This window comes from Pristiophorus japonicus, chromosome 2, assembly GCF_044704955.1.
Source record: "Pristiophorus japonicus isolate sPriJap1 chromosome 2, sPriJap1.hap1, whole genome shotgun sequence".
In the NCBI taxonomy this organism is placed as follows: Eukaryota; Metazoa; Chordata; class Chondrichthyes; family Pristiophoridae; genus Pristiophorus; species Pristiophorus japonicus.
The window spans coordinates 128,450,577-128,470,782 of record NC_091978.1 but is presented as its reverse complement, the minus strand read 5'-3'; the positions used below and the strand labels follow the sequence as shown (position 1 = coordinate 128,470,782).

Genomic DNA, 20,206 nt, shown 5'->3' with positions numbered 1-20,206 from the left:
AGTAGGCCTGTCCTTTTCTATAGGTAATGCTGTCCAACCAAGGTCACAGCAGGTGTAGCATCCCTTGGAGATGCATAAACGCAAAATCAAATGTAGAAGCATTAATAGATTATTCTGTATGTGCATAATTATATGCTTTACAAAAAGCAACAACACCTGGAGGATTCAGTTGTTTCTTATATTTTAATAAGGGACGTATCTGGACTCTTCCCCACTCGCTTAGCTAGATTCCTTAACTAACCTTTATTGGTCGCTTATTTCTACTGCCCTGAACCCACATATACAAGGTTAGGTGAGCAAACTTTAATTTCCAGTTCCTAACATGAAGTCTTGAGTTCATTGATACAAATTGAACATTTGCTGACAAACAGATACAAGTAACTCCATGGGCCCAAGTTTCCACACGATAGAAAAAGGGCGCCCCTCCGAGCTGGGCGCCTGTTTTTCGCGCCTAAAATGGCGCCGGAAAAAAAACTCGCGATTCTGGAGAGCCCTGCAGCTCCTTGTCTGTTTGGCGCGGCGCCCAGGGGGGCGGAGCCTACACTTGCGCCGATTTTGTAAGTGGGAGGGGGCGGGTACTATTTAAATTAGTTTTTTTCCTGCCTGCAACCCTGCGCGTGCGCGTTGGAGCGTTCGCGCACGCGCAGTGTGAAGGAAAACATTGGCACTCGGCCATTATTGTAGTTCTTTGTAGCTGTTTAATTTTTGAACATTTTTTAATAAAAGCACATTGCCATCAGCACAGAGGCTTCCTGCAGCCTTCTCACTGTCTCCTTCCCGCCCGCTGTCGGGAATGTCTTCCTCCCCCCCCCCCCCGCTGCGTTCGGGCGGGCCCGCACTCCCGCCATCGGGAACGTCTTCCTCCCCCCCCCACCGCTGCGTTCAGGCGGGCGGGCCCGCGCTCCCTCCCTCCCGCCGTCGGGAACGTCTTCCCCCCCCTCCCGCTGCATTCGGGCGGGCCCGCACTCCCCTCCCTCCCCTCCCTCCCTCCCGCCGTCGGGAACGAACGAACGAACTTGTGAGGCTGGCTGAAGCACTTTCACACAGGTAGGGAGATGGTTTATTTAATCTTTTCTTTGTTTATAAATGTTTATTCAGGTTGGATTTATTTGTATAATATTTGTAGAAGTATAAATAAGGATTTATTGTAGAATTTAATGACTTCCCTTCCCCCCCCACCTTGTTCTGGACGCCTAATTTGTAACCTGCGCCTGATTTTTTAATGTGTAGAACAGGTTATTTCAGTTCTACAAAAATCTTCACTTGCTCCATTCTAAGTTAGTTTGGAGTACGTTTTCACTGTGGAAACTTTGAAATCAGGCGTCAGTGGCCAGACACGCTCCTTTTGAAGAAAAAATTCTGTTCCAAAGTAGAACTGTTCTACCTGACTAGAACTGCAGAAAAAAAATGTGGAGAATTGCGATTTCTAAGATAGTCCGTTCTCCACCAGTTGCTCCTAAAAATCAGGCGCAAATCATGTGGAAACTTGGGCCCTATATCTCACAAGCTATAGGTACAGAGTTACAACTCTGCAAGGGCAGAAGAAACGTTTAATTATTCTGCAATTGCATTGCATATTGCAGCTATGATTTTTTTTATTTGGCAAATATCAGAACATACAGAGAAGACAGGCAGTAGGTTAGAGAATATGGAGTAAAACAGCAGAATTGTTTATCATAATTGCAGTATTTTTGGTTTTAATACAAGGGTACAGTAGCATAGTGGTTATGTCACTGGATTGGTAATCCAGAGGCCTGAACAAATGGTCCAGAGACATAAGTTCAAATCTCACCACCGCAGCTGGGAAATTTAAATTCAGTTAATAAAAAGCTGGTATGGTGACCATGAAACGACCGGATTATCGTAAGAGCTCATCTGGTTCACTAATGTCCTTTCGGGAAGGAAATCTGCAGTCCATACCCGGTCTGGCCTATGTAATCCAGACCCACAGCAAAGTGGTTGACTCTTAACTGACCTCTGAAATGACCTAGCAAACCACTCAGCGCTACAATAAACTATAGCAAGACCTTCACCACAAGGACTACAGCGGTTCAAGACGGCGGCTAACCACCACCTTCGCGAGGGCAATTAGGGATGGGCAATAAATGCTGGCCTTTCCATAAAGAAAAAAAAATCTGCATGTCCCGAGTCTCAAGTCAAATCAAATGGCATCAGGTCAAACATGGTCAAGGAAACCTCCTGCTGATTTCCACCTACTGTCGTCCCTCAGCTGATGAATCAGTACTCCTCCATGTTGGACATACTTCTTTCTTGTGGTAGTAGCAAATCAAATCAAATGTCAATATCCAAGTCAGACATCCAGGCCAAAGTTTCCTGTGTAACAGTGTGGATATCTTGTAGGCTGCCTGAGAATTTCCTCTGAGAGGACTCAGAGGAAATTCTCTGGCTCACTGATGTGCTCCAGGATCTGATTAGGAGCTCCATAATCGCATGATGGGGATGCTTTAATCTTCCATCTCTGGAGAATGTGGCAACATCTACTATGACCGGTCCCGAGGTGGTTGATGGTTGTTCACTGTTTGCGAGGAAAGTTTGATCCTTTAGGTTGGACTGTGGGGTCCTCTGCAAGGAATCCATTCGGTAGGTCACAGTTCTTTCAAGCATTTCTCCATCGGTTATCAAGGCTGAGGGGAGATTGCTGATGAGCTTTGGCGATGGTCCAAAATGTTCTTCTAGATTGGAGTTGGTGGTAGGTCATTTAAGTCGACCTGGATCAGCACGTCTTTGCCAGTGTCGCAGTTGTATTCTCTGGAGACCGCATATTCGTGACGTAAGTGTGGTGCTGCGATGTTTGCAAGCAAGGGCAGCAAAGGTGTTGGTGTCGATAAAAGCGTACCAGCGATAATTCTCTCAGTAGAATTTAGCTGGACATCAACAGATTTGACATATGGACTTGATAACCATGACAGAGAGCAGTACTCCACTGCAGAGTACACCAGGGCAAATCCTGCTGTATGGAAGGTTTGAGTGTGCTCCCCATGTGGGTCCAGCGAGTTTCTGGATCAAGTTGACCTTACTCTTTAGTTTTTTTCCAAGGTTCTGGAGATGCTGTCTATATGACAGGGTGCGAATGAATGTGACTCCTAAATAGGAGGGTTTTGGGATGGTTTACATCTGCGCCACAAAAGAAGACATTCAAAGCTTGATTTGCTTGATGCGTGTTGAGGTGGAATGTCGAGGTGATAGTCTTTAGCGGTTTTGGCCAAAGTAGACTTCCATCCTCTGTAAATCACTGGTCAGGGTCTCCTCAGTGACTGACAGATTCATGTTTAGTGTGGCTAAGGCAATGTTATCAATCTTTACGAACTTGCGGGGACTCTGTTTCGGAGAGGTCATTGGTGTAAATGTTGAATAACATGGGTGCCTGTGGGAGTCCGTTGTTCAATGTCCTCTATCTGCTCTTCTGGATGCCAGTGTACACACAGAAGCGTCGGTAGCTGAGAATGGAGTTAAGAAAATGGATCATTGTTCTGCAGTGCTTGAAAAGCAGTCCATGCATATTGTGTCATATGCTGCTGACAAGTCCTCGAGTGCTACGGCGATCTAGAGATGGCTCTGGAAGCCTGCTTCGGTGTGTGTTGTTAAAGCAACCACTTGGTTGCAGCAGTTATGGCCGCTCCAGAAGCCTGCTTGCTCCTTCGGGATGATTGGCTCGATTATGGGGGCCAGTCTTTGGAGTAGTAGCCTCTCCAGCCCTTTATAACAAGTGTAAAGTAAGGAGATGAGGTGGGAGCTGGAGGCCTCACAAGCATTCTTCCCCTGCTTGAGGGGGGAAATTATTTTAGCCTCCCTCCAATAGATGGAATTTTACTGGCTGCCATTACCTTGGCGAAGGAAGAGGTAAACCATCTCTTCGCTTTTGGGTCCCAGTGCTTTAAGAATTCTGCGTAAACACCATCTGGACCTGCAGCTTTTCCAGATTTGGTAGATGACAGGGCTGTGTTTAGTTTGTCCGAGGTGAATGGATCAGACATAGTTGACGATCTTGGTGCCGCCATCAAGTTTGTCGAAAGCTGTCGCTTCACCCGCCGTTGAAATTCTTTGTCCACCGGAGCCTTTGATGTTTGTAACAAGTGGGATGCAATGGCCTATGCTCTGATGGTCATCCTCTGTTTGCCCCACTAAGATAACTGTGCAGGACCCAGTGAAGTTAGTCTTCTCCACAAGGATCCTCCACCTTTCACGCCTCAAGTTCAGGGACTCCAGCATTGCGACGGCTGTGGCTGTGTTCTTGTTTAGCGAATATTCCTGGTAGAGAGCCTCGCTTTCTTCTGTCCAACAAGGAAGATATGTCTTTCTAAACCCCCGAGGTTACAGTGTTTTGCAGTAGCTTTAATAATTCCTATGAATCTGTTAAAGACATTGTTGGTTGGCGGAATCTACCTGATGTTGGTGTCAACTTACTTTTGGTAGGTTTCCTAGTCTACTTTTTTGAAGTTCCATTGTGGTTCCGGTGTTGATGTAATGACAGGAATTTCTATGCCAATGTTGATGAAAGAGGGCCTGTGTTGACTGTTGGGGAAGTCGTCAAGACCAGTTCTGGAGGCGATGATTGGGTTTCCTTTATTGTCTTTAGAGAGGAAACATAGGTCTGGGTTATATTCTCTCTGCCACCTTGACGAATGAAACATACCTCGATCTTAAAGAAGGAATTTATTCTCTAGTGAAACCCATTGTATAATTGCTCCTCCATTATAGTTGACATCTGCATAATCCCACATTGTGTAGTGGCTATTAAAGTTTCCAAGATGAATGAATAGATGTTGACTTGGAGGGAGCAATGGGTCAGGCCACTGTACGGTGGCTTGTAGACATTGGAGATTGTTAGCTCTCCTAGGCGTATTGCTGTAGTGAAAATTCCTTGAATACTGGTATGCTGGAGTTCAGATCAGTATTCGATGCCTTGTTTGACATAGCACGGCAGGCCATATTTGGGATGGTCATTGCAAGCGATTAGGTCAAAACGTGTGATATGTCCTCTTATGTTGAACAGGTGGATGTGTTCAATGTGTAGCTCTGTAAGAACCAGAACATCAACACTGTGTTTCTTAAGTAATCTTTCAAGATATTTGCATTTTAAGTGAGAGATACCATCGATGTTAAATTGGCATTTTCAGATGGTTAGGCCTACATGTAATTTTCTACATGCAGTTGGAAGAAGCACTGAGGGTAGCAAGAGCACAGAATGTACTCTGGGTGGGGGGAATTCAATGTCAATCACCAAAATTGGCTCGGTAGCACCACAGGTGACCAACCTGGCCGAGTCCTCAAAGACATAGCTGCCAGACTGGGCCTGCGCAAGGTGGTGAGGGAAAAATCTACTTAACCTCGTCCTCATCAATCTACCTGTTGCAGAAGCATCTGTTCATGACAGTATTGGTAGGAGTGCCAACCGCACAGTCCGTGTGGAGACGAAGATCCGCCTTCACACTGAGGACACTCTCCATCATGTTGTGTGGCACTACCACCGTGCTAAATGGAATAAATTCAGAACAGATCTCGCAGTTCAAAACTGGGCGCCCATGAGGAACTGTGGGTCATCTGCAGCAGAAGAATTGTATTCCAACAAAAATCTGTAACTTGATGGCCTGGCATATTCCTCACTACCATTACCATCACCATCAAGCCACGGGACCAACTCTGGTTCAATGAGGAGCGTGGAAAAGCATGCCCGGAGCAGCACCAAACATAGCTAAGAATGAGGTGCCAAGTTGGTGAAGTTACAACACAGGACAACATGCATACTAAACAGCAGAAGCAGCATGTTATAGACAGAGCTAAACGATCCCACAACCAATGGATCAAATCAAAGCTCTGCAGTCCTGCCACAACCAGTCATACATGGCAGTGGACAATTAAACAACTAATGAGAGAAGGCGGCTCCATGAACATCCCCATCCTCAATGACGGCGGAGCCCAACACGTGAGTGCAATAGACAAGGCTGAAGCGTTTGCAACCATCCTCCGCCAGAAGTGCCAAGTGGATGATCCATCTCGGCCTCCTCCTGAGGTCCCCACCATCACAGAAGCCAGGCTTCAGCTCATTCGATTCACTCTACGTTATATCAAGAAATGGCTGGATACAGCAAAGGCCATGGGCCCCGACAGCATCCTGGCTGTTGTGCTGAAGACTTGCGCTCCACAAAGAGCCGCAACTTTGCAAAGTTGTACGAGTACAGCTACAACACTAGCATCTACCTGACAATGTCGAAAACTGCCCAGGTGTGTCCTGTCCACAAGAAGCAGGATAAATCAAATCCGGCTACATACTGTCCCATCAATCTACCCTGGTACTCAAAATCATGAGGGGTCTAGACAGAGTAGATAGAGAGAAACTGTTCCTATTGGCGGAAGGGTCGAGAACCAGAGGACACTGATTAAAGGTGATTGGCAGAAGAACCAAAGGCGGCATAAGGAAAAGCATTTTTATGCAGCGAGTGATTAGTATCTGGAATGCACTGCCTGAGAGGGCGGTGGAGGCAGATTCAATCGTGGCTTTTAAAAGGGAATTGGATAAGTACATGAAGGAAAAACATTTACAGAGCTTACAGGGAAAGGGCAGGGGAGTGGGACTAGTTTAAGTGCTCTTGCAGAGAGCCGCCAGCACAGGCTCGACAGGTCGAATGGCCTCCTTCTGTGCTGTAACCATTCTATGACCTCAAACTTGGCCCACCCCTTTTTTCGGCGCACTTACCGGAGATGCGCCGGTTTTCTCCGTTGATAAGTGCGGCAAAAAAAATAAATAAAATCGCTTCTCACTTTGGCTGCTGTCCGGCCTCTCCTCGGTCGGCGCGCGGCATGGCCAGTCAGGTTGAGGGCGGAGCCAGTGTCCTGCGCTGAAAACAATGCCAGGATGTCTGTACATGCGCAGTGGAGTGTCCGCGCATGCGCAGTAGCTCCTCGCCCCCAGCCTCTCTGTGTGCGTGCTGCAGCTGCTGTGTGTGGGAACCGATGCCCGCCCCTATCCCTGGCCGAGTGGCCTCCTGGTGTGATCGACCTCATGTTTGAAATTTTATGCACTGTAGCTATTTTTTTGAACTTTCTTAATGGCTTGTCATTTTCTTGGACTTTTGGATATTTTGAAAAAATTAAGTAATTATGTTTTGTCTCTTGTGAATAGTGGTGACCATTTGTCAAGCCTATTTACCTGGTGCTATTGTGAAAGAAGAACATAAGTGACGGAGGAACACTGAGAGAATATCTTATTTATTGAAATAGACTTTATTTAGATAATATGGGTTCAATTTTGGTCCAGTATAATCATTGCAAACAAATAGTTGTCTAAATTAGTTGTGAAATTAGGGCAATTTAATTCAACTATCTTTTACTTATTTTATTTTTGTAGTTTAAGCTTCCATAAATGCTTCAGTTGTATAGTAAATGAACTTTGCGAAGTTTGTCATATGATGTCCTGTATAGCTGTTTGATCCTATTCACATTATTTAGTCAAGTCATTAAGTTCTGCTGGCCTCCGATGTACCTACCTGCGCTGATTTCTTAACTCTCTGCAAGGGTTTTCTGAAGTGGCCACATACACTGGCCTAAGTAGATTTGGAGTAACTATTAGCTGGCCAAAGTGGCCTAAATGGCCAAAACTGGCGTAGGTGGCTGGTAACATCCCCTTAAGAGAAAAAAACTAAACTAAAAAGATCCTAACTAACTCACCTACACTGGCGCAAATTGAATGTGCAAAATGGGGATTTTTAAGATACTCCAGAAAAATCAAGTTGCTCCAAAAAAAAACAGAGCAACTCCTGGGCAAAATTTACCTCCATGATTCTATACCCAAAATCATCAGAAAAGTGATGGAAGGCGTCATCGACAGTCCTAACAAACGGCACTTATTTACCAATAACCTGTTTACCGTTGCTCAGTTTGGGTTCTGCCAGAACGACTTGGCTCCAGATCTCATTGCAGCCTTCGTCCAAACATGGACAGAAGATTTGAATTCCAGAAGTGAGACAAGAGTGAAGGTAGCATTTGACCCAGTGTGGCATCAAGGAGCTCTAGCAAAATTGAAGTCAATGGGAATCGTGGAAAACTCTACTCTGTCTGGAATCATACCTAGCACAAAGGTGTTGCCGTTATTGGAGGTCAATCATCTCAGCCCCAGGACATCGCTGCAGGAGTTCCTCAGGGCAGTATCTTCGGCCCAACCATCTTCACTTACTTCATCGATGACCTTCCCTCCATCATAAGGTCAAAAGTGAGGATGTTCACTGATGATTGCACAGTGCACAGTTCCATTCGCAACTCCTCAGGTAATGAAGCAGTCTATGCCAGCATGCAGCCAGACTGGGACAGCATTCAGGTTTGGGCTGATAAGTTGCAAGTAACATTGTACCAGGCAAGGACTATCTCCAACAAGTGATTAAAAACCACCGCCCGTTGACATTCAATTACATTACCATCGTCGAATCCCCCACCATCAACATCCAGGGGGTCACCATTGACCAGAAACTTAACTGGACCAGCCACATAAATACTGTGGCTGCAAGAGCAGGTCAGAGGCTGGGTATTTTGGCTCCTCTAGCTGGAGTTATACACCTTGCACAAAGGAAGGTGGTTGCGGTTATTGTCATCTCAGCCCTAGGACATCGCTGCAGGAGTTCCTCAGGGCAGTGTCCTTGGCCTAACTAACTTCAGCTGCTTCATCAATGACCTTCCCTCCATCATAAGGTCAGAAGTGGGGATGTTCGCTGATGAGTGTTCAGGTCTATTCGCATTTCGTCAGATAACGAAGCATTCCGTGCCCACATCATCATCATAGGCAATCCCTCGAAACGAGAATGACTTGCTTCCACGCCAAAAAAGGATAAGTTCACAGGTGTTCCAATGAAGGAGCTAAAATTCCAGGTCCTGAACTACATCCTGAAGGGTGGAAGATGCCTGTGCATGGATTTTTTTTAATGTGTGATGGCTGTGGCACACCAGCCACCACACGGGCTTGACAGAGCTAGGTCTTGGTCCAGTGGCAAGGATTACCCAAGACGACTGGAGACCTGCTCTGCTGCACGGACCTAGTGCGCACACATATTGCAGTATAGGCTGGCCCATGCTGTCCTTGGGCCCCTGGCCCCGAACCCACGCCTCTCCTGAGCCCCGATCACATCCCTCCACAGTCTCTCGTCGCTCCTTCGCCCCGACCTCGCCGCTCCTACTGTATCTGCCCACGCTCCAATCTCCAACCTGGCAGGAAGACTGGTGAAATGAGTAGTCACATGACAGATGTAATTTAAAGCAGAAGTGCAGACAAGTATCGACTAAAAGCCAACAAATCCCCACAACCTGATCGCCGACAATTGGAGGGTTTTAAAAGAGGCGGCTACAGAGATAGTGGATGCATTGGGTTTGATCTTCCAGAATACCCTAGATTCTAGAACGATTCCCGTGGATTGGAAGGCAGCATATGTGACCAGAGGATGGTTTTTTATTATGGGATGTGCAAGGCCAGCATTTATTGCCTATCCTAATTACCCTTGAGAAGGTGGTGGTAAGCCACCTTGAACCACTGCAGTCCATGTGGTGAAGGTACTCCCATAGTGCTGTATACTTCTTGTAGCAATTTGGTAAAACTGAGTGGCTTACTAGGCTATTTCAGAGGGCAGTTAAAAGTCACATATAGGCCAGACCAGGTAAGGACAGCAGATATCCTTCCCTAAAAGGACATGATGACAAATCATGTTTGAGAAATCTATTAAGAGTTTTTTGAGGTTGCAACTAGCAGGGTAGATAACAGGGAACCACTAGCCAACTGACACTAGCTTTTTATTCCAGTTATTTCATTTACTGATTTAAATTCCACAGTTGCCGTGGTGGGATTTGAACTCATGTCTCTGGATCTTTAGTCAAGGCATCTGGATTACTAGTCCAATTACATAACCACAATGCTACCATATCCGCTGGATGTAGTATACTTGAATTTTCAAATTGCATTTGACAAGGTGTCACATAAGAAGTTGTTTCACAAGATTAGGGCTCATGGGATTGGGGTAATATATTAGCATGGATTGAGGATTGGTTAACGGACAGAAAACAGAGAAGCGGAATAAACAGGTAATTTTCAGGATGGCAGGGTATAACTTCTGGAGTGTTGCAAAGACCAGTGTTTGGGCCTCAGTTATTTAAAATCTGCATCAATGACTTAGATAAGGGGACCGAATGTAATAAATCCAAGTTTGGCAATGATACAAAGCTAATTGCAAAAGTAAGCTGTGAGGACATGAAGAGGCTGCAAAGGGATAAAGGGGCCAAGTTTCGGCCTGAGTTGCTCCTGTTTTTTTGGAGCAACTGGTTTAGAATGGAGTATCTTAGAAATTGCAATTCTCGGCATTTAGTTTGCTCCAGTTCTAGTCAGTTAGAACAGTTTCAGTTTGGAACAGATTTTTTTTTCCAAAAGGGAGCGTGTCCGGCCACTTAAGCCCGTTTTGAAAGTTTAGGCAGTGAAAACATACTCCAAACTAACTTAGAATGGAGTAAGTGTAGATTTTTGTACGCTCAGAAAAACCTTTTCTACACTTAGAAAATCCACCGTAGGTTACAAATCAGGCGTCGGGAATGGGGGGGGGGGGGCTTAAAGGGAAGTTTACAAACATTAAACACTTCAGTTTTACAAATAAAGAGCCATCATCAATAATAAATGATAAATACATCAATAAATCAACCAATAAATCAATCAAAAAAAATAATAAAAAATTAAAAAATCAATAAATAAAACATTTTCTTCTTACCGACTGCAGCACCGGGAGTCCTCCAACAGTGTGCTGGGACGGTCCCCCCCAGTGTGTCTCTATCTCTCTGTGTGTGTGTTTCTCACTCTCTGTCAGTGTCTGTGTTTCTGACAGTGAGGGGAGGGGGAGGAGAGGGGGAGAGGGGAGGAGAAGGAGGGGGGGGGGGAGGAGGAGGGGGGAGGAGAAGGAGTGGGGGGGAGGAGAAGGAGTGGGGGGGAGGAGAAGGAGTGGGGGGGAGGAGAAGGAGTGGGGGGGAGGAGAAGGAGTGGGGGGGAGGAGAAGGAGTGGGGGGGAGGAGAAGGAGTGGGGGGGGGAGGAGAAGGAGTGGGGGGGGGAGGAGAAGGAGTGGGGGGGGAGGAGAAGGAGTGGGGGGGGAGGAGAAGGAGTGGGGGGGAGGAGAAGGAGTGGGGGGGGAGGAGAAGGAATGGGGGGGGAGGAGAAGGAGTGGGGGGGAGGAGAAGGAGTGGGGGGAGGAGAAGGAGTGGGGGGGAGGAGAAGGAGTGGGGGGGAGGAGAAGGAGTGGGGGGGAGGAGAAGGAGTGGGGGGGAGGAGAAGGAGTGGGGGGGAGGAGAAGGAGTGGGGGGGAGGAGAAGGAGTGGGGGGGAGGAGAAGGAGTGGGGGGGAGGAGAAGGAATGGGGGGGAGGAGAAGGAGTGGGGGGGAGGAGAAGGAGTGGGGGGGAGGAGGAGAAGGAGGGGGAAAGAGAGAGAAGGGAAGGAAAGAGGGAGAAGGGGGGGAGGGAGGTGAGGAGAGGAAAGGGGAGGGGAGGAGAGAGGGGAGGGAGGGAGAGAAGGAGGCTGAACGGCCGGGACCAAGACTTTGGGCTGGATTTACAGGTAGGTGGCGTCGGGTCTTGGGTCCCGGGGAGTGGGGGGTCGCAGAGATCCGGGGGGGGGGGGGGGGGAGGTTAGGGATAGGGTTGCGCCCAGCTCCAGAGGACCTGCAGGGAGCCGCAGAATAGGTGAGTTTTTTTTAGGCGCACTTTGTGGCGCGAAAAACGGGCGTCCAAGTCCGGGCTGCGCCGTTTTAGGCGTGGCCCGAAACTTGGGCCCATAGACTGGTTAAGTGCTTGGGCAAGAAGGTGGCAGATGGAGTATAATGTGGGAAGTGTGAAATTATCTACTTTAATAGGAAGAATGGAAAAGCCAAATCTTTTTTAAAACGTGAAAGACATTTTTAAATTTTTTAAATGTTGGGATTCAGAGGGATTTGTGGGTCCTTGAACACAAATCACAGAAAGTTAACATGCAGGTACTGCAAGAAATTAGGAAGACAAATAGCATGTTAGCGTTTATTGCAAGGGGTTTTCAGTATAAAAGGATTATATAGGGCTTTGGTGAGCCCACACCTGGAGTACAGTGTACAATTTTGGTCTCGGCCGCCTGAGGAAAAGTGTTTGAAGACCAGGCCCGCAAAACTGCCACCAAACTCATGGTCTACAGGGCCGTAGTAATACCTGCCCTGCTGTATGGCTCAGAGACATGGACCATGTACAGCAGACACCTCAAGTTGCTGGAGAAATATCACCAACGATGTCTCAAGATTCCTACAAATCCCCTGGGAGGACAGGCGCACCATCAGCATCTTTGTCCAGGTTAACATCCCCAGCATTGAAGCACTGACCACACTCGATCAGCTCCGCTGGGCAGGCCACATAGTTCGCATGCCAGACACGAGACTCCCAAAGCAAGTGCTCTACTCGGAGCTCCTTCACGGCAAACGAGCCAAAGGTGGGCAGCGGAAACGCTACAAGGACACCCTCAAAGCCTCCCTGATAAAGTGCGACATCCCCACTGACACTTGGGAGTCCCTAGCCCATGACCGCTCTAAGTAGAGGAAGTGCATCCGAGAGTCTCAACGCTGAGAGCATGCAGAAATCAAGTGCAGGCAGCGGAAAGAACATGCGGCAAAACCAGTCCCACCCACCTCTTCCCTCAACGACTATCTGTCCCACGTGTGACAGAGTCTGTGGCTCTCGTACTGGACTGTTCAGCCACCAAAGAACTCACTTCAGGAGTGGAAGCAAGTCTTCCTCAATGCCTATGATGATGATGATGACCTAAGGAAGGATATATTTGTCTGAGAGGGAGTGCAACAAAGGTTCACTCGATTGAATCTTGGGATGAGAGAGCTTTACTGTGAGGAGAGATTGAGTAGAATGGGGCTATATTCTCTGGAATTAATAAGTATGGGCCCAAATTTCCCCAGGAGTTGCTCCGTTTTTTTGGAGCAATTTGATTTTTCTGGAGTATCTTTTAGTTGCAATTCTGGCCATTTAATTTGCGCCAGTGTAAGTGAGTTAGTTAGATTTTATTTTAGTTTTGTTTTTATTCAAAAGGGGACGTTGCCAGCCACTTGCACCTATTTTGCCCATTTAAGCAAGTTTAGCCAGCTAAAAGTTACTCCAAACTAACTTAGGCCAGCGTAAGTGGGCACTCTTGTACGTTCAGAAAAACCTTGCGGTGACTGAAGAAATCAGCGCAGGTAGCCAGAGATGGGGGGGTGGCAGGGGGAAGGGGACCTTGCAAAGCACTAAACACCTTCACAACAACATTAAAGCAGCATAAATACATTTAAAGCACCAAGCACTAAACAAAGCACAAAAAGTAATAAGCAATTAATTAATAAAAAATAGAAGGAACCCTGCACCTAAAGCACCAAGACCAAAGTAATAAGCAATCAATCAGTAAATAATAAAAAATAGAAGTCCAACCTTAGGGAACGCAGCGGGCGCCAATGAGGGAGCCCATACGGCCAGGGTTAGGGACGGTGTGCTTCTGGCACCTCCCACACAGCCTGCAGCGCGTACTCAGCGCGCATGTGCACAGATCCCGGCACTGTTTTCAAGCGCCGGGATCTGGCTCCACCCCCAATCTACTGGGCCATGCTACGCCACTACCGAGGAGAGGCTGGGGAGCGGCCAGAATCGGGAGGAAGATTTGCGGCGCGCTTGGAGGTGGACAAAAGTGGCGCACCTCAGGTGAGGGCGCCAAAAAAAGGGGTTGGGGAAATTTGAGTCCAATGAGAGGTGATCTCATTGAAACGTATAAAATTCTTAGAGGGCTTGGCAGGTTACATGCTGAGAGGCTGTTTCTCCTGGCTGGAAAGTCTAGAATTAGGAGTCATTGTCTCAGGATGTGGGCTCGGCCATTTAGGACTGAACTGAGGAGAAATTTCTTCACTCAGAAGGTAGTGAATCTCTGGAATTCTCTACCCCAGAGGGCAGTGGATGCTCAGTCGATTAGTATATTCAAGGTTGCTTTTCGGGCACTAAGGAAATCAAAGGATTGAGGGATAGTGTTGTAAAGTACAGTTGATGTAGAAGTTCAGCCATGATCTTACTGAATGGCAGAGCAGGCTCAAGCAGCCATATGACCTACTTCTGCTCCAGTTCCTTATGTTCTTATGCTCCAAGTGCAAAATGATACATTTTGGTAGGAAGAATGAGGAGAGGCAATATGAACTAAATGGTATAATTTTAAAGTAGGTACAGGAACAGAGAGACCTGGGGGTTCATAGAATCGTGGAAATTTACAGTACGGAAGGAGGCCATATCGGCCAATCGTGTCCGCGCCAGCCGACTAAGAGCTATCCAGCCTAATCCCACTTTCCAGCTCTTGTTCTGTTGCCCTGTAGATTATGGCACTTCAAGTGCACATCTCAGTATCTTTTAAATGTGATGAGGGTTTCTGCCTCTACCACGCTTTCAGGCACTGAGTTCCATACCCACACCACCCGGTGGGTGAAGAAATTTCCCCTCATATCTCTTTTAACCCTCCCCCCCAATTACTTTAAATCTATGCCCCCTGGTTATTGACCCGTCTGCCAAGGGAAACAGGTCCTTCCTATCCACTCTATCCAGGCCCCCCATCATTTTATACACCTCAATCAGGAATTAATAATGGAGAACAGGGAAATAGCAGAGACTTTGAACAAATATTTTGTATCAGAAAATGCTGGAATCCATTATTAAGGAAGCAGTACCAGGACATTTGGAAAAGCATAATTCAATCAAGCAGAGTCAGCATGTTTTTATGAAAGGGAAATCATGTTTGACAAATTTGTTGGAGTTCTTTGAGGATGTAACAAGTAGGGTGGATAAAGGGGGAACCAGTGGATGCAGTGCATTTGGACTTCCGGAAGGCATCTGACAAGGTGCCACATAAAAGGTTACTGCACAAGATAAAAGGTCACGGGGTTGGGGGTAATGTATTAGCATGGATGGAGGATTGGCTGACGAACAGAAAACAGAGAGTAGAGATAAATGGTTCATTCTCGGGTTGGCAATCAGTAACCAGTGGGGCGACGCAGGGATCAGTGCTGGAGCCCCAACTATTTACAATCTATATTAACGACTTAGAAGAAAGGACCGAGTATAACGTAGCCAAGTTTGCTGAAGATACAAAGACGGGAGGAAAAGCAATGTGTGAGGATGATACAAAAAATCTGCAAAAGGACATAGACAGGCTAAGTGAGTGGGCAAAAATTTGGCAGATGGAGTATAAGGTTGGAAAGTGTGAGGTCATGCACTTTGGCAGAGAAAAAAAATCAATGAGCAAGTTATTATTTAAATGGAGAAAGATTGCAAAGTGCTTCAGTACAGCGGGACCTGGGGGTACCTGTGCATGAAACACAAAAGGTTAGTATGCAGGTACAGCAAGTGATCAGGAAGGCCAATGGAAGGGGATGGAGTATAAAAGCAGGGAAGTCTTGCTACAGCTATATAAGGTATTGGTGACGACACACCTGGAATACTGCGTGCAGTTTTGGTTTCTATATTTACGAAAGGATATCCTTGCTTTGGAGGCAGTTCAGAGAAGGTTCACATGGTTGATTCCGGAGATGAGGGGATTGACTTATGAGGAAAGGTTGAGTAGATTGGGCCTCTACTCAGTGGAATTCAGAAGAATGAGAGGTTATCTTATGGAAACGTATAAGATGATGAGGGAGCTTGACAGAGTGGATGCAGAGAGGATGTTTCCACTGATAGGAGAGACTAGAACTAGAGGGCATAATCTTAGAATAAGGAGCTGCCCATTTAAAACTGAAATGAGGAGAAATTTCTTCTCTCAGAGGATTGTGGATCTGTGGAATTCACTGCCTCAGAGAGCTGTGGACGGTTGGACATTGAATAAATTTGAGAGAGAAATAGACAGTTTCTTAAACGATAAGGGAATAAGCGGTTATGGAGAGTGGGCAGGGAAGTGGACCTGAGTCCTTGATCGGACCAGCCATGATTGTATTAAATGGTAGTCTCAGAATAAGGAGCCGCCCATTTAAAACTGAGATGAGGAGGAATTTCTTCTCTGAGGATTGTAAATCTATGGAGTTCTCTGCTCTAGAGAGCTGTGCAGGCTGGGTCACTGAATATATTTAAGACGGAGATAGAAACATTTTTGAGCGATAAGGTAATAAAGGGTTATGGGGATCGGGGAGGGAAGGGGAGCCGAGTCCATGATCAGGTCAACCATGATCTTTTTAAATGGTGAAGCAGGCTCGAGGGGCCAAATGGCCTACTCCTGCTCCTATTTCTTATGTTCTTATGTTCACTCCAAAAATGTAGCAACGGGATTGAGGGATGTCATGAGAAGGCGATAGTTGGGGGTGATGAAGAATTATGAACAAACTTGTTTGGACCAAATCGCTATTCCTCAGTTTGAAAAATTACGTTCATCAGCATCCTCTTGATTGTGATACAAATGGTTCCAACCTACACAGTTCTGAGTATAAAGATAGTTTTGATGGGGAAATAGTATAAATGGTATTTGCAAATTGTAAAACTATTTAAGCACATGTTAAGCTGGGATAGTATTTACTTTTAACTGAAATAGGTTGTGGCAAAACAGACCCTTCATTCCATTTGATCTCCTTCCAGAATATCATCCCTACCCTCTCATTACAGCATCCAACTGTCTCAAATGAATCCAGTATCTTAGCCTCAACCTGGCAGCCCATTGCAGCTGTTGATCACCTTGTGACCATCATACACTTGCCCTTCACAGGGGTAGGGGATTCTGGTAGTACCGGAGGAGACAACTGGGGATTCAGTCTATGCCAGAGAACTGGGGTACTGTTAGCCCTAGGGGGTGCAAGAGGATTGTTGTTCCAAGACTGGGTGAGTGGCTGGGGATACCAGTGGGGCTGGTGCAGTGACACCGGTGGTGCTGCCATGCCCGGGAAGGGGCAGGAGGAGGCTTGACCTCTGACCCCAGGCAAGTGCCGGACACCAGTTAACCTCAACATTACCATGAACCGCCAGCCACCCGCCCAGGCTCGGGTAACCCCAGCAGCCCTGCCGTCGGCGGTAGCGATCCCGCGGGTCCTGCGCCCAGCTTCTCCTCCCCACCTCAGATTGAATCACAATGGTCAAAGCCTGCCACTCACTCACTCACCCACTTCCTCGAAACTGGCATGGCCGCCGACCCATGTCATGCTCAATCACAGTAACTAGTGCCTCCACTTCATCCTGTAAGAAATTCTTGGTCCTTGCACCACGTTGCGTCTTATATTGGAGCTCCGATTTTTCCAATGTTCTCACACAGCACACAACTGCTTCTTTAAAAATGGCCCATTGCAGACCGGGAGATGTACTGCCCATGCATGCCCATAGGAATAATGTCAAAAACTTCCTTTTTTTCCCTGCGCATGCGCAGAAGGTGCGGCATTATTTTTTTGGCGCGTAAAGCAGACTCCATCCCCGAGGCGACTGGAGAGCCTAGACGGCGCCAATTTTGAAAAATACAGTGGGAAATTTGGCACAAATATTTTTGGAGTATTTCTGGCCTAGAAAAACAGGCATAAGAACGTAAGAAATAGGAGTATCAGTCGGCCATTTGGCCCTTCGAGCCTGTTCCCCCATTTAAAAAGATCATGGTTGACCTGACCTATGGGGAATTAAGACTGGAAGTGAGTATGTGATGGCCACCAGGTTTGAAACTGGGACGACGAGGGCTACATTTAACCCAGCTGAGGTAAAATCATATTCATATATCATATACACATACATTACCAGAATTTATATTTCTGCATGGAACATGTGAATCAACAATCCTTTCTGAAAAATAAGCATGGTTGAAAGCTTCCTTAACACTATCAAGCGACAAAATAAAACTAGTACCTTAAGTACTTGGACTTGTCCTTCAGTGGTGATATCTTGCATCAGCTCACAGAAGGATTGGCACAGCACAGCTGCAAAATTCTGAAAGAAATGATTTTAATGTTCACACCAAACTGTAAAATTAGTTAACTGCATATTCCATTTGCCACACAGCATAACTATAATATACAAAAGTCAATATAAATATTGGTATGTCAATAAAAATAATATAGCTGATCCTCAAAGACAATTCAGTAAACTGAAATGGTACCAAAATTGCAGGAAAGTTCTCAAAACGAATTCAGTATCAATACATACAGTGCACAAATTTTGTTGGCTCAGTATTAATTATGCATTTGGGGGAGAAAAAAAAAAGGACAGGGGATCGGGTGGGGTGGGGGGTGGAGACAGACAGAGGACAGGAGATCGGTGTGGAGGGGCGGGGGGGGGGGGCGGAGGTAGAACAGACAAGGCTAGGAACCCTGGGGGGGGGGGAGAAGAAAAGGTCAGGAATTTGTGGTGTCGGGGGAGGGGAGGGAGAATGAGAACATGATCCAGGTGGGTCGACAGATCACGACTCCCCCCACCCCTGTTAGACATGGATCACATTCTTCCAATCCCACTGCCTTTCCATCTGTACCATGTTCTCCCTCTACTCCCCCAAGATCCAGATCACGCTCTTCAGCATGAATGGCAGTGAATTGATTTCTCGGAAAGCCCGGCACGTGTGCGGCAAGTGACATCATTGGAATAGTCACTATCAAACTTTGTACCCAATAATCCTGTTAACAATCTGTGCCATTAGTCACCGCAGTTCTCATCCAGAGTGTTTAGTTTGAAGGAGTGGTTAGCGGTACTTACGGCTTTTAGTTGACCCGTGATGTCATCCTGCACATGAGCCGGGCCATTCAAGGATGTCATTCTCAGCCCATGTTAAAAATTTATGGTTCTGCTAGTGATGGCAATTGCAAAGAAGTCACCTTCACCTCTTCGAGTTGAATGAAATGCGCCTCACTAAACTAAGCTTGCAGCTCAACTTATGTAAACTAGTCAATGCTGTGGATTTGTCAAATTCAGCCTTAGAGAAATGGTGACAGCGCCCCACCTAATCGTGCATCGCCTGTTCAGGGGTCACATTTTTGAAGGGACCCACAAGTCAACTCAAATTTAGCATTGGTGAACAGCTCTGTGGTGTGCAAGTGTTGCCTGATAGCACTGTTGCTGAATCCTGCTATCACTCTGCTGATTCAAAAACAAAATACTGCAGATGCTGGAAATCTGATACACTCAGCAAATCAGGCAGCATTTACAGAAAGAGAAACAGAGTTAACGTTTCACGTTCCACTGAAAGGTCATCGACTTGAAATGTTAACCGTTATTCTCTCTCCACGGATGCTGCCCGACTCGCTGAGCATTTCATGTTATATCACTCAACTGATGATCAGGAGAAGGTCTACAGGGCAGGCCGCACCTGGCCCTGAAAGAGTTATCTTGCTTTTCTAGGTGACCCCCCACATTAACAGGTAGATACCACTGTCATGGCTACACTGGTGCAGCTTGACTAGGGGAGTCTGGCTGTGACAATGACTGGATCAAATTACACATTCCAGACAAACTGTTGGGTGTGCCTTGTTCTCTAAGGGGACCAATCAGACATCTGGTCCAACCCATTTGTGGCGCAAATAAATGCAGCTTAGTTTTACAGCTGAGGAGTTTTAATTCTGCCCTAACTGTTAGAATGAAAGCATCCTTTCCCTCTCTCAGTACAAGCTAACTTTAAAGTTTCAACAAATGTTAATGTTGCTAGGTTCTTATTTTGGTGCTTAAAGGGGAAATAATGTCGAGGGATAGCACTTTTTATTCAAAATATTCCACTGATATATTTTGAAAAAAATGCTCATGAAAGTAGTTGATTACTTCAAAAAAAATCTAACATTTATGTCTATAGTACCTTTCAGTCAGCTCTCCTCCTCTAATTATAATCTTCCAAAATTCTCTCAAATCAGGAACCGTGCCTTTAAATTGGAAAATTGTGCATGTCACTGTTATTTAAGAATGGCGAGAGGGGGAAACCAGGGAATTATAGACCAGTTAGCCTAACATCTGTTGTCAGGAAATGACTCGAGTCTATAATTAAGGATAGGGTGACTGAACACCTTAAAAATGTTCAGTTAGTCAGAGAGAGCCAGCATGGATTTGTGAAAGGTAGGTCATGCCTGACAAACCGGATTGAATTTCTTGAGGAGGTGACTAAAGTAGTGGACTGGGAAGTGTCTATGAATGTTATTTATATGGACTTCCAAAAGGATAATGGGCAGGTACTCTAATTGGTAGGATGTGACAAGTGGTGTTCCGCAGGG

The 20,206-nt window shown here is 46.3% G+C and overlaps 1 protein-coding gene across 6 annotated transcripts in view; it reads right to left on the bottom strand.

The window, feature by feature from the left end:
* ipo11 (importin 11) overlaps nt 1-20,206 on the bottom strand; it is a 928,775-nt gene that overhangs the window by 315,932 nt on the left and 592,637 nt on the right. For all 6 annotated transcript variants that reach the window (XM_070869309.1, XM_070869300.1, XM_070869323.1 and 3 more), the window contains one exon: nt 17,868-17,948. In XM_070869309.1, coding sequence (XP_070725410.1) covers nt 17,868-17,948 — 81 coding nt within the window. The remainder of the gene's footprint in view (nt 1-17,867; nt 17,949-20,206) is intronic.